This window comes from Nanorana parkeri, unplaced genomic scaffold, assembly GCF_000935625.1.
Source record: "Nanorana parkeri isolate BGI_ZX_2015 unplaced genomic scaffold, ASM93562v1 scaffold428, whole genome shotgun sequence".
In the NCBI taxonomy this organism is placed as follows: domain Eukaryota; kingdom Metazoa; phylum Chordata; class Amphibia; order Anura; family Dicroglossidae; genus Nanorana; species Nanorana parkeri.
The window spans coordinates 267,171-279,749 of NW_017306696.1; the positions used below are offsets into that span (position 1 = coordinate 267,171).

General features: G+C 40.9%; 1 protein-coding gene across 1 annotated transcript in view; it reads right to left on the bottom strand.

The window, feature by feature from the left end:
* Positions 1 to 2,586: 2,586 nt before the first annotated feature.
* PALLD (palladin, cytoskeletal associated protein) overlaps positions 2,587 to 12,579 on the bottom strand; it is a 286,056-nt gene continuing 276,063 nt past the window's right edge. Inside the window, exons 18-20 of the mRNA XM_018560033.1 lie at positions 5,657 to 5,822; positions 5,200 to 5,333; positions 2,587 to 3,783 (exon numbers count right to left, since the gene is read on the bottom strand). Of these exons, the coding sequence (XP_018415535.1) occupies positions 3,620 to 3,783; positions 5,200 to 5,333; positions 5,657 to 5,822 (464 nt within the window). The 3' untranslated portion in view covers positions 2,587 to 3,619. The remainder of the gene's footprint in view (positions 3,784 to 5,199; positions 5,334 to 5,656; positions 5,823 to 12,579) is intronic.

A 12,579-nucleotide genomic window follows, 5' to 3' on the forward strand; every position in this document is an offset into this window, starting at 1 on the left:
GTGCGGTGGGGGGGGGGGGGGGGTGTCCATGGCAGCTGGGGTGTGTGTCCATGACAGTAAGGGGGCGTGTCCATGAGTTAGGGTGTGTATCCATGACGGGGCTCACATTATTGAAATGACACTGAGCTTCACTCATCCCAGAGTGTGTTTTTTTTATATGAATTTGAACTGGAGTTGGGCTTTAAAATGAACCTATTGCTTCCCCTAAATAACACCCAAAAGACCACATTAATAGATTTACAGAAACACCTAAATTGCAATAAATATAATTTTATTAATAGCTATTTTCCTGTTCTTCATTTGCACTAAGAACATGTTTACATGTACATTTCCTCTATAACACTAACACACATGCCTCCCTCAGAAACAAGGCCTTGCATGGCAGCTAGTGTGAATGGAAAAGGGCTTTATTGCCTAGCGAGAATAGCTGCAACTGATGACAACTAAAATACTCCAGTAGGAAAAAGTCAGCCTAAGGCTATTTATAGCAACACGGGCTGTACGTACCTGCTATTCTCAGGCAAGTCTCTATAAATGTAACACTAAATCAATGTGTAAATAAAGAGAGAGTAAGCCCCATTTTGAAGAAACAATACTTTATTTAAATCCTTGCATAGCAATTATCATAAAAACCTTACCCCAGAAAACTATGTTTGTCTTGTTATGGAACAGACACTGTGATACTTCAACTGGTCTCATCTAATGACATGACCCATACACACAAAGGCACTTTCTATAAATACAGATACAAGGTGGTGGCAGAAAAACACAGGTGAACTGAATCATCTCCTAAATAGAAGAGGTGGCATATGGTAAACAATATTTTTTTTAAAGTAGAAGTTAGGGATAGCATTGTAGTCCATGTGACTACATCATATTATTTCATTGAATACAAGGCAGCAGAGCCTATGCAGAGTTTGGAGCACAATGTAGCATCATCATTTGTAGCCCATACACGAGTATAGTGTGACATATCTCTTCCCTTTTATACTTATGGCTTATGGAATAACCATATCTAACGCTAAAAGGCAATACAATGACTTGAAGGCACTGACATACATTTATATCTATGCTGTAGACTGAATAAAGCACACATTCTGTATTATTTTACTTTAGCACTGGTCATTGCTCTGTGCTGTAACACAAACAAAAAAAGAAAGAAAGAAAAATGACTAAAGACCCTTATACAAAAAGACTAATGACCCCACAGTGATACATATGGTGAGTTTATATATGCGTACAAATACATATGCAGTATAGCTGCAATAAAACAGATAAATAATGATATATGTGCTTCATAATGGGTATACAGTGTTTTCTTTTACCCCCCTTGGCAAAGTACTTTTGTACCATTACTGTTTAACTTATTTTGAATTGTTATGGCCTCTATATTGTTGCAGCAAGAGCTTTTTCAACTCTGTAATATCTTTCTAACCAGTATCGGAGGACTACAGGAGTATACGTTATAGTTGGAGTTTTTGTCTACAAGAACCAGTGAGATTTATATTTTGCGTTTTAGAAAATGCTAGTTGGGATCTGGTTGTCGTAGCAACACATCCGCTTTTCCCTTCTTAATTAACCCCACCCCCTACTTGGGAACCACTACAACAGTGCATTAAATATGGGCCTTGTGGAGTCTCCTTGGAATTCCATTTACTATACATCAAGAGTGGATTGTGCATTCAGGGTCTTCCCTTTCCATTGCATTAAGGCATTCAAGCAACAAAGGTTTCTGAAAGCATGTTGGCAAATTATACTCTACAATCAGTATAATGGTTTGGAAGCATTTCACCATCTGCAGCAGACATGAGGTTACTGGACATTTTACTGGCAGTGTTCGAATCAATACTGAGAGGTAGCTAAGCCACAGCTCTGAATGTAAACACATGTAAACCTTCCCACTATGGTCTTTTGTGTCTTTGTATTACTGTAAGGTTTGGTGGATGTATTAGGTATTAGCTGTGTGAAGTAGTGACTTCTACTGAACGTTATAAATGCAATATTTTGGTTCTACCGTTGTATAGTGAGTGGTTAAATAGAAAACAATAGTCTCATAGAAATCCATCCTGGAGTATATATTTGGGAAAAGGTCATCTGCTATAGCATAGCAATAGAAAGTAGTAGAGGTAGCAGCCCCTATCTATGACCCTAATTCAAGCAGGCTTGTCTATGTCCTTTTCCTACCAATTGTAGCATCATCAATGCAAACGTTATAGCTAGAAGGCACGTTTTTGCTCTTTCTGGCTTTGCTTCAATACACTTAACAACCACTCACATAAATTATAATGGGTTCTACACTAAAGGTAACCTTCTGACATTCAGAAACTTAATGAATAACCATCTTGTCATCTAACACATAATGTGTAACCAGCTAGTTATCTGATCCTTCCAAAAAACGGTGTTTGGTGGAAAACGTATCTAGACTTTGTCCTCCAGCCGTGAGAGGGACAATACGGGCTTCCAGTACTGTAAAGACATTCACAAACGGTAAACCACTCAACCTGTCATTTTCACTTGCACTAATCAATCATCTAACTCCCATTCACAAGTTTCCCTTTCTTACACTGAATCTGAACAATTTCATAGCTGAAACACACAAATATGACCAGAGACGCTGAGTACACTAATGACCTTGTGAACAGAAGGTCACTCATTGCTGTTCAAGAAAACTCGACTTCATTCATCTTTGAGAGAACTTTGGCTTTATGTCAGCGTACCTAATTTGTATGTGTGACAATGAAACAGGCCACCCAGGAAGGGCACCAGGGGGCAGTTCAATATGTTCTTCTGCCTGGACTGTGGTAGCACTCCTGCAGTCTGTTCATGAATACTAAATATGGGAAAAGTGCACAAAGCATAATGGGTATTGTTGCATAAATAATAGCAAGGATTTTGTTGCTTTCTACTAGCTGTCCCTGGCCATCTGAATGTCACATAATAGTGTAGTGTCGATACACACAGAAAACAACAAGGTGTACACACAAACAAGCATGGGAAGGGGTGGTGTCTGTGACGTTATCTTCTGCTCTCTTCATTAAGAGCTCTTAGTCCATAGCCAGCTTCTGACATCATTGCATTGCTTGTCTCATGGCGATTCTTGTCGGGTGATCTCCAATGTTAACCGTAACACAATCATACAGATATGTATTACTTTTGAAGCAAGCCGTTTTGTTTCTAAACACCTGAAGCATTATAGCAATTCACCTTGACAGCATTTTTCTTTAAATATATATAAAAAAATCATACACTGTGTTTGATGTGCTGAAACATTAAACATTGCACATCATCCTACACTGCTTTGAAGGCATTAGTGAGTTGAGGAAATCTTGTTGTCTTAGTTTTTGAAGGCACCAAACAAGCAGAATACACAAGAGATCCTTTCATAGAGCAGAAGAGTGAGTGATATGTATGTGCCATAAATACATAAGATAAATCCCTGCTATCCTATGTTCTAGACTGCTTACACATAAAGTTATTGCGCAGTTTAACTTGTCTCTCTATCAGGTTAGCTGAAGACGTGTCTTGCATATTACATGGTGTGACACTACTGCCGGGTGACAGCTGTGGCTCCTGGTGACTTTCTCCAATGGCTTCTACAGCAAGTTCCGCTAGGTCTTCTCTACAGGTCATCGCTTTCTACCAGTGCTGCCTGAAGGTGCCCTGGACTTGCATCTGGCATGAATGCTGCTTTAATATCCAGGCCTTGGTCAGAAAGTGCTGCATATCGACTAGTGGAGGGACGTACTTTTCTCGTCTTGGGAGTATGTGACTGCTGCCACTGAGCTGTGGAAGAAGAATCAACATTTAAAAGAACATTCATCTGTAGGTTTTATGTTAATGCTGCCTATACTTTAAGCTTTCACATCCCACAATCACAACAACTGCTGTGCCCAGCACTACCTGTATTTGCTATGTAAAACAGTGCATTTGATGCCTACATGTGCCACCTTTCTTTATTGTGCCAAATACAGTACATCTCTCCGCTTCACAGGCAGTGCTGGCACATGACTGTCTCTTCTCTGATGCATATGGCTTTTTGTTTTTCCTTCACCACATTGCTTCAAGAAAGTCAAAAACGTATATAGAAAATACACTGTCACATTTACAATGCACAGTGGTGTTTTTAACAAATGTGAATTCAGCTTGAATTTTTTGGGACGCAAAGCAAATAGGGGAAAAAACAGGAGGAGGAAAGCCTGGCCAAATGAACAGTCAAAGTCATGTGACTGAGCTCTCCACATATCACAGCATTATGCAGAGAACATTATAAAAGACACCACAGGCTTCATTCTACAGCTTCTATTTTATGAATGGCTTGAAAATTCACCTGCAGTGTGCTGTAGACCTATCAGCAGTGTGTATTGGTCATCAATCTGTGTACAGTAAACTTTCTTATCTGGTATTCAACTAACCAGAACTCTTATCTAACCAGAAAACAAAAGTCCCCTGTGTACTCACTGTTCTGCTGATCTGTGGCATGTATTAACCTGGAAACAATTGTGTGTCTGCTTGTCTTAATTTGCTCTTGATTACTGCATTTCAATATTCATATAAAGTCAATACAGAGTTTGTTATGATATGGTATATGTGGGGTATGGCATTAGTTAGATCTATTTTTAATAGTAACTCTCAAACAACCAGAAACTAAATTTATCCAGAATCAACCAATCCCAGTGGATGCCGGATAACGGGGAGTTACTGTATATATGTGGCTATGCCAACAGGTGAAGAAATACATATATGGTCCAGCGTGAATATCCTGCTAGAGCAATGAAAGCAGTAAACAATATGGTTCTTGCAGCACATGTTCTGTAGAAACAAAGTTTAGGTTTCCAAGAATAATGTATCCCATTTGCCAAGAAAAAAAAAAAGAAAAAACCTTCTGCCTACAATAAATCTACCTACACATGCTACAAGCAACATGCTACAACACAGAAAGTGTTACATTGATACACAGTCAGCACTGTGGCATCAATTTGATATGTTTCTTCAATACTTACTTTTTTACACCATACAGTATACTGTATGAAGAGGGAAGGAATCAGTGGGACATAGAACATTGGCATTAGAGTTCCACAAGGATGTACAGTAAGCAGTTCACATGTAACATACTAGTGTCTTCCCAGACATGAGCACAAGTTTGCAGTGGACTTAGTCCTCAAAATGCCCACTATACTTAGGTGTGGGTTATAAACTTACCATGTACATCAAGCCTTGCAGTACAAGACACAATGCCGGCCTCATTCTTTGCTGACACAGTATACCAGCCAGCATCCTCTTTGGTGGCTCCTTGGATCAGTAGGCAAAGGTAACCATAGTGATCCTGATGCATGCTGGGGAAAAAAAATAAAGCAGTTATCACATGAATGATCAAGGGATATCTCAATAAGAATTATTTACATGAAGTCTGGAAAATCAACAGGTATTTTTCTGTATGTACATGATTGTTAAAAGGATAAAGCACAACAAAATGTGCACATATTGCAGAGATACACTGCTTATTTATTATTGGGCCTTGGCATACACTTTAATATTTGAAAAAAAGCATCAATCATCAGCCATATGCTAATAGGTCCAAAACAGCTTGTTTTTCACATCTGTCTTTAACATTCCAGACATGTTAAACTCTCACAGTAGGTGCAATGAGATCAGGTACCTGACTCTGTCAGTGTTATATGTCAGAGAATCGTTTTCTTTCTTCCAGAATATCTGGGGTGGGGGACTTCCTAAGACTCGGCACTCCAGCCTCACTGGATATCCTTCGGCCACTCCTGTATTCTGAAGCTTGTCTAGGAACACAGGTGGCTTGTGGGCATCTCTTGCTGTTGAAAATAGGAAATACAATACAATTATTACCAAAGAAATAATTATGTATCACGGCATGAATATATTTATTGGATTAGGACATAACTGGCTCACAGTAATGACTCTCCTGATGAAGTGTTATTTGTTTTTATATTGAGGTTCAGGCTTCATTTAGTATTCTCGGATGATAATAACTTGTACATAATGTTATCATAATATACATCATTTTACGTATTAGTTGCATGCTATTCTACATTTCTAGAACTCCGTTGCAGAACAGATACATAAAAACGAATGTCTCTACCAAGAACTTTTTAATTTTTAGTTAGCACTTCTGTTTTGCAGCACTCAGGTCCTCAGTTCGAATCCCGACCAGCACATGCTGGTAGGTTAATTCTCTCCTCTCTAAATTGGCCCTCATTTGTGTGTATGTATGTATGCGAGATAGGGACCTCAGACTGTAAGCTCCTTGAGGGGAGGGACTGATGTGAATGTACAGTATGTAGAGTGCTGCATAAACTGACATCATTATATAAGTAGTTATAATAAATAAATACATGCAAAAGGTTATGAGAACAGATGGATTTGTAATCTAAAACATTTGCATCTGCAGTAATATAGATCCAGTACTTTCAATAGTTCTTGTTCCGATTTCCTCCTTCCACTGGTTCCGTGCCTCATATCAGGTTGTCAAAAGGAGCCCACATTCAAAAGAACAGAGGCAGAAAATGGAGGAAATGATAAGGAGTACATCAAACTGCTGGATTAAATGACAGGGCCTCAAAGGTCTCTTTATTACCAAAGCCTAAAGCTATTACCCTCCATTAAAAGTAAATTATTTTAGAAGAAGCTTTTCTCCAGCTCACTTAAAGATAAATGAGAATTTGTACATCAGGTATATGTCATTAGTTCAGTTTATTTGTATTTCCTGCAAACATTTTGGTGCTGGTGTAATTTCTTGGCAAATTGAATGCTGGAACCAACATTTTTGTTGGTAATATGCAGGGGCGTATCTGCCGTGAGGCAAACAAGGCGTTTGCCTCAGGCGGCAGATTCCCAAGAGCAGCAAAAATGCCGCCCCCCAAAACATTTAGGCAGCCGGTGTACGATCAAAAGTTCCCGGGCGGGCTGCACAGAAACCGGCAGCCTTGCGGGGAGGAAGCAGCGGGCGGTGGAGCAGGAGGAGACAGGAACGGAGCTTCAGGAGGCATGGGGCGGAGATGGGGGCGGGGATGGAAGAGGCCGAGTGAAGACGGAGCGGCAGGAAGCAGTGGGCGGACACAGAGGAGATGGGGGCAGAGATCGAAGAGACGGGTGAAGGCAGGGGGGCGAAGACTGTAACACAGGAGGCAAGGACAGAGACTGGTCCGCGATGGAGGAGGCGGGAAGCGTCGCGGGAAGAAGCTGAGACGATTTGGCGCCAAGGCAGTGGAGGAGGCTGGGTTTCCTGTGCCAGGTAGGTGGACTGTGCTGGCAGGGCCCAGCATAGGTTTTGCACAGCCCACCAAAGAGTCGCAGGTGGGCTGTGCAATACCTTTTGGTGGGCTTTGCAGGAACTGTGGGGGACTTTGCAGGGTCTCAGGGGGCTTTGCAGGGTCTCAGGGGGCTTGCAGGATCTGTGGTGGGCTCTGCCAACCATAGACCTCGCAGTGCTCACCACGAATCCTGCAACGCCCCCATAAGACCGCAGCTTTCCTGCAACGCTAATAGCGTAACATGTCAAAAGCTGGATACAGCGTGTGTACTGTATCCAGCATCTGACAGGTTATGTTATGCACAAAGTATTAAACAGGAAGGGGTGGGGGAAATTAAGTGTGTATGGGGGGGGCGCCAATTTTTTCCTTGCCTAGGGCAGCCCCAAACTAGAATACACCACTGATCCTTAGTGGACCCTGGCCAATAGACATCCAATAGGAAGTGTCCACGTCATAATGGCACTGATATGGACATAGCGGATTAAACAGGAAGGGGTGGGGTAAATTTAGTGGGGGGGGGCGAGTTTTGCCTTGCCTAGGGCAGCCCCAAACCAGAATACACCATTGGTAATATGGCATATGTTTGTTTTGACTAAGGATTCTTCCAGGAAATGTTGTATATATCCAATGTAAAGTTTAGGGTTGCAATTTAGAAATGCAAAAACAAAAGCAAATCTTTAAAACTTTTACCTTAAAAAAAAACTGCTAAAAAGCAAAACTTACCCCTATATAATCTACAAAACCGGGCTATCAATGACAACCCCCTCAGGAGCATGAGGGGCTCTGTGTGCTCCTGGTAGAGTGCAATCTGGCTGCCATAAAGCTATGATGGGCAGAGCTCTCCATGTGTAATCACAATTTTGTATATTTCTTATTCTTTGTAGTGCTAAATGTAAAAGCTTGGGGGGAGGGGCACATTTTGTCATCCTCCCTTTGTGTGCTAGAGGACCTTGTCTCGGCACCGGCACCAGAAAACGCCAAACAGGTAGTACAACAACCTGGAGATGGAGCAAAGGAGTAGACCCTATTTATCACTCTATATGGTCCCATAACCACTATTCAGATTTCATTCCAATGCTGGAAGATTAGATATGGATGTTGAAAGTCTTTTTATGTGGTTGCTTACGTTGAAGCAATATACAGTGTATATACAGTATATAAAAAGTAAACAAACTGTATTGACACTGATATATTTGACCAAGTTCTAATGTAACCTTCACTTGCACCTGCACCCTCTTTCCTATCCTCTGATTCAAATATATGAACCATGATTAACACTCTACAACAGATTTTCTCAGCCAGGGTTCCATAGAACCTTTGGGTTGCTCCAGAGGTTGCTGACACTAAATCTTTTTAGCTATCTGTAAGGGGCACACTGTCCCCCTTACACTGACCACTGTGCTAATGTACTGTGAGCTATTACTGTGAGTAATTATTTGCAGGGGTTGCCTGAGAGCTGAAAGTTATTCCAATGAAAACTGCTTGTTAAAAGGTTTGAGAAACGCTGCTCTACATAATTCTTGTAACTAAATGGTGATTATGCAATACATAAAGTCTGACATGTTAATCTGGACTTCTAGCAAGGGTTAATTAGTCTTTGCATCTACTCCCATCTTAGAAAAAAAAGTCTGTGCTAAAAACTAAATGCACGGAAGCTCTGCCAGGAACTACTACAAACAGATGACAAGCGGAGTGAGTGCAATACTTTCCAGCCAGTGCGTAGATTTTACTTGGCCAAAAAAGGTCTTGAGGTGCCGCTATGTAAAAGTCCACAGTAAAAACGTCTGCCTCTCCAGATCTGGCTACATTTTTCATATAACAAGAAATCATAAACCAAATGCACTGAAATGGCTGTGAATTGTAACACTGGTGCCAAAAAAGAAACAGGGAGTCCCCAATCTCCTATAGTGGATTGGTGGACAAAAAACAGCTTAGTCTTATGCCATGTCACCATAGTTACACAATGAACACACTGATACTGGAGGCAGAGAAAAATTGAACTGCGCCTGCTATAGAGTATGCTTCTATGTATGAGTCACTCCTTGTAGTGAATTCTGATTCCTACACTGAAGAATGAAGCTGAGTGTATAAATTCTGTCCTGTGGAGGGCTGTTTGATATCACAGCTTTACAAACCCATTGTGCCAGGGGAAACCTCTCACCGCCATTCTACCAGGTAAAGGAGGAGCTACACATGGACTTCAGGGCATTGGAACTTAGCAGAACTGATGTATGTTTGTTTCATTATCAACTAACCGGCAAAAAGTAGTGATGAAAGATTGAGGTTGCCACCATTCCTGGAAAAAATACCAGCCTTTCTTTTTTATTGTCTCCTACCGAATACAAGAATTGGCATACAGTCCCATGTTCAACCAAGCCACTAAAAAAACTGGTCGGGTGGCAATTCCAGTTCAATTTTACCCCCTTAATCAGCTGTCACACTGCAGGCGATCTACTGTTATGTCTACAATATTCTCACAACACAATAACAAAAATTACAAAATGAAAATGTAACAACATACCAAAATTGTAACTGTTCTAGTACCTTTGTAAAAATGGCAGTTATAAAATTGTTGTAGATTTTGGTCTTTTGTTAGATATTCTTAAAAGGTTTTATAAGTGGTCTTATGCTGTGATTCAAGCAGCAAAGCGGAGCTTATCTCGCATTCAAAATGCACACCCACACACCACATGTAACTCGTTATAGCCACTGATCTACTAGTATCCTCGATATGCCAGAACAAAATGCAATCAAGAAACAACAAAGTAAAAGAAACTTAAAGGATAACTTCACTTTTAATAAAATTGTCCTTTACATCTACACCCCACCTCTGTCAGTGTAGCCCGCACACTACTTACCTTCATCCCCACTCAAAAGTTCTTCCTTTTCCAAAGTTTCCTTTGGCAATTATCTAAAAAATGTGTCTTAACACATGAGAAAGACAAAGAGAATCAAGAAAGAAGAGATATACTGCCTGCCCCCAAAAAAGTCACACACTCTAATATTTAGTTGGACTGCCTTTAGCTTTGATTGTGGCACACATTTGCCATGGCATCGTTTTGATAAGCTTATGCAAAATCACAACATGTATTTCTATCCAGAGTTGCATTCATTTTTCACCAAGATCTTGTAGTGATGATGGGAGAATCAGACCACGTAAAGTCTTCTCCAGCACATCCCAAAGATTCTCAGTGGGATTTAGGTATTGGCTCTGTGGTGGGCAATCCATGTGTGAAAATGAGGTCTCATGCTCCCTGAACCATTCTTTCACAATCTGAGCCAGATGAATCCTGGCATTGCCATCTTGGAATATGCCCGTGCCCTCAGAAAAGAAAAAAACCAATTGATGAAAAAACCTGGTCATTCAGTATATTCAGGTAGGCAACTGATCTCATTTTTTGGGACATAATGTTGCTGAACCTAGACTAATTATCCAATAGAAAGTTCTGACCTATTTGCTTAAATAAATCCAGGTGGTGACTTTTTTTTTTTTGGACAGGCAGTGTACTTTTCCAAAGAAAACAAAAGGGAACAAAGCGCCACCTCCATGATTCTGAGGAAGGGGGCTTGCCCCTGAAACACGTCAATATTGGCTGACTGCGGTCGGTGGATGGTGATGTGACCGGAGACTACCGTGCTACATAGTCGGGGTGATACCATGTTGGGTTAACAGACAGTGTGTCCTCTCGTTTGTTGTTAAAGTGTGATGAAAACGTTTGTTTGTGAGTACTTTTATCCCTTGTTTTATTTATTGTAATAAATGATTTTACACACGGAGGTGGCGCTCTGTTCCCTTTTGTTTTCTATGTTCGTGGTGGAAGCCCCAGAGCCTTGGATGAGCAGCCCCTCAAGTCTGTGTAAAAAACTGTGATAAACTGTTGAAAACTTTGAGTGTGCAACAGCAAGTGGATTGTTCAGCTGGCAGCCATTAGCACCAAGAGTTTTAGAAAACTTTTTGTCTGAAGTGTACTTTTCCAAGCTCAAGATCAAGCTCCAGCCACTTCGGATGTGTGATACCTGCTGATTGCCACTTTGTTTGGACTGTATTATTCTCCACAGATTTTTCCTTGTACTGTCCGGTCAACAATAATTTAGGCTATCAACCGTCATTAACCATTTCCAATCCCATACTTTCTAACACAACATTAGGCCCACAATATACACAACAACAAAGCCAACTCTGCCAACTGCTATCAAGATCTCCACAATAACTGTTCAGCTTGAACACTTAGTCCCCGTATAGCTATTTAGCCTGCATGATCTTTCCCCCAGAAAATCTTCAGCTCACACACCATGCACTTCAAAGGCAATTAATCTGGTTTAAAAAAAAAAGAAAAGAGAATTCCTAATGGACTCATAGTATATGGAGCTGCCTTGCAGCATTGGAAATATGCTCACCACAACTTACATCCCCCAGCAGTTCAGTTTCTAACTGGAGGTTTGTCCACTCTTGCTCCTAGTGTAAACTTCAGCAATCTGGCCTTAAATTACTTCAGTCTTCAGCTCCCACGTTATACTGCATACTGTCCATTCCAAAGTTTTTCTTCCAGCTTTAGGTTAGAGACAACTGCTGCAGGTTTGTAAGCACATGAGTGCACACCTTGCTGTACAGGTGAAACTCGAATAATTAGAATATCGTGCAAAAGTAATTGCAGTAAGTGCTGCAAAAGGGGCCCAAACCAAGTACTGAGTACATATGCATGCTTGTACTTTTCAGAGGTCCGATATTGTTCTATGTACAATTCTTGTTTTATTGATTGCATGTAATAATCTACTTTTTTGAGGTTGTGGATTTGGGGTTCTTGGGGTTTTCATGAGCTGTAAGCCATAATCATGACAATTATGACAAATCACGGCTTGAATTATCTTGCTTTGCATGTAATGAGTCTATCTTATATATTAGTTTCACCTTTTAAGTTGCATTAGTGAAATAAATGAACTTTGCACGATATTCTAATTATTCGAGTTTCACCTGTATATTGTACAGCACTCTCGGTCAGGACCGGATTAACATAGGGGCAGGTGGAGCCCCTGCTCCAGGCCTGCCCCTAAAAATAGGCCTGTCCACGACCAGACAGCCGCGGCCCTCTATTCATGCATATTAGAGGGCCGCTCACTGGGGCATCTCGGGGTCCTAGTGAGGACCCCTGGATCTATGTGATCCAGTGCGTTCCAGGCTCGAACTGCACTGGGTATGGTGTGACTAGGCCCTAAGTGAGGGAAAGTAGAATGCTATCTGCTTGCTATAGACAACTCATCTCTCTCTCTCTCTCTCTCTCTCTCTCTCTATCTATATATA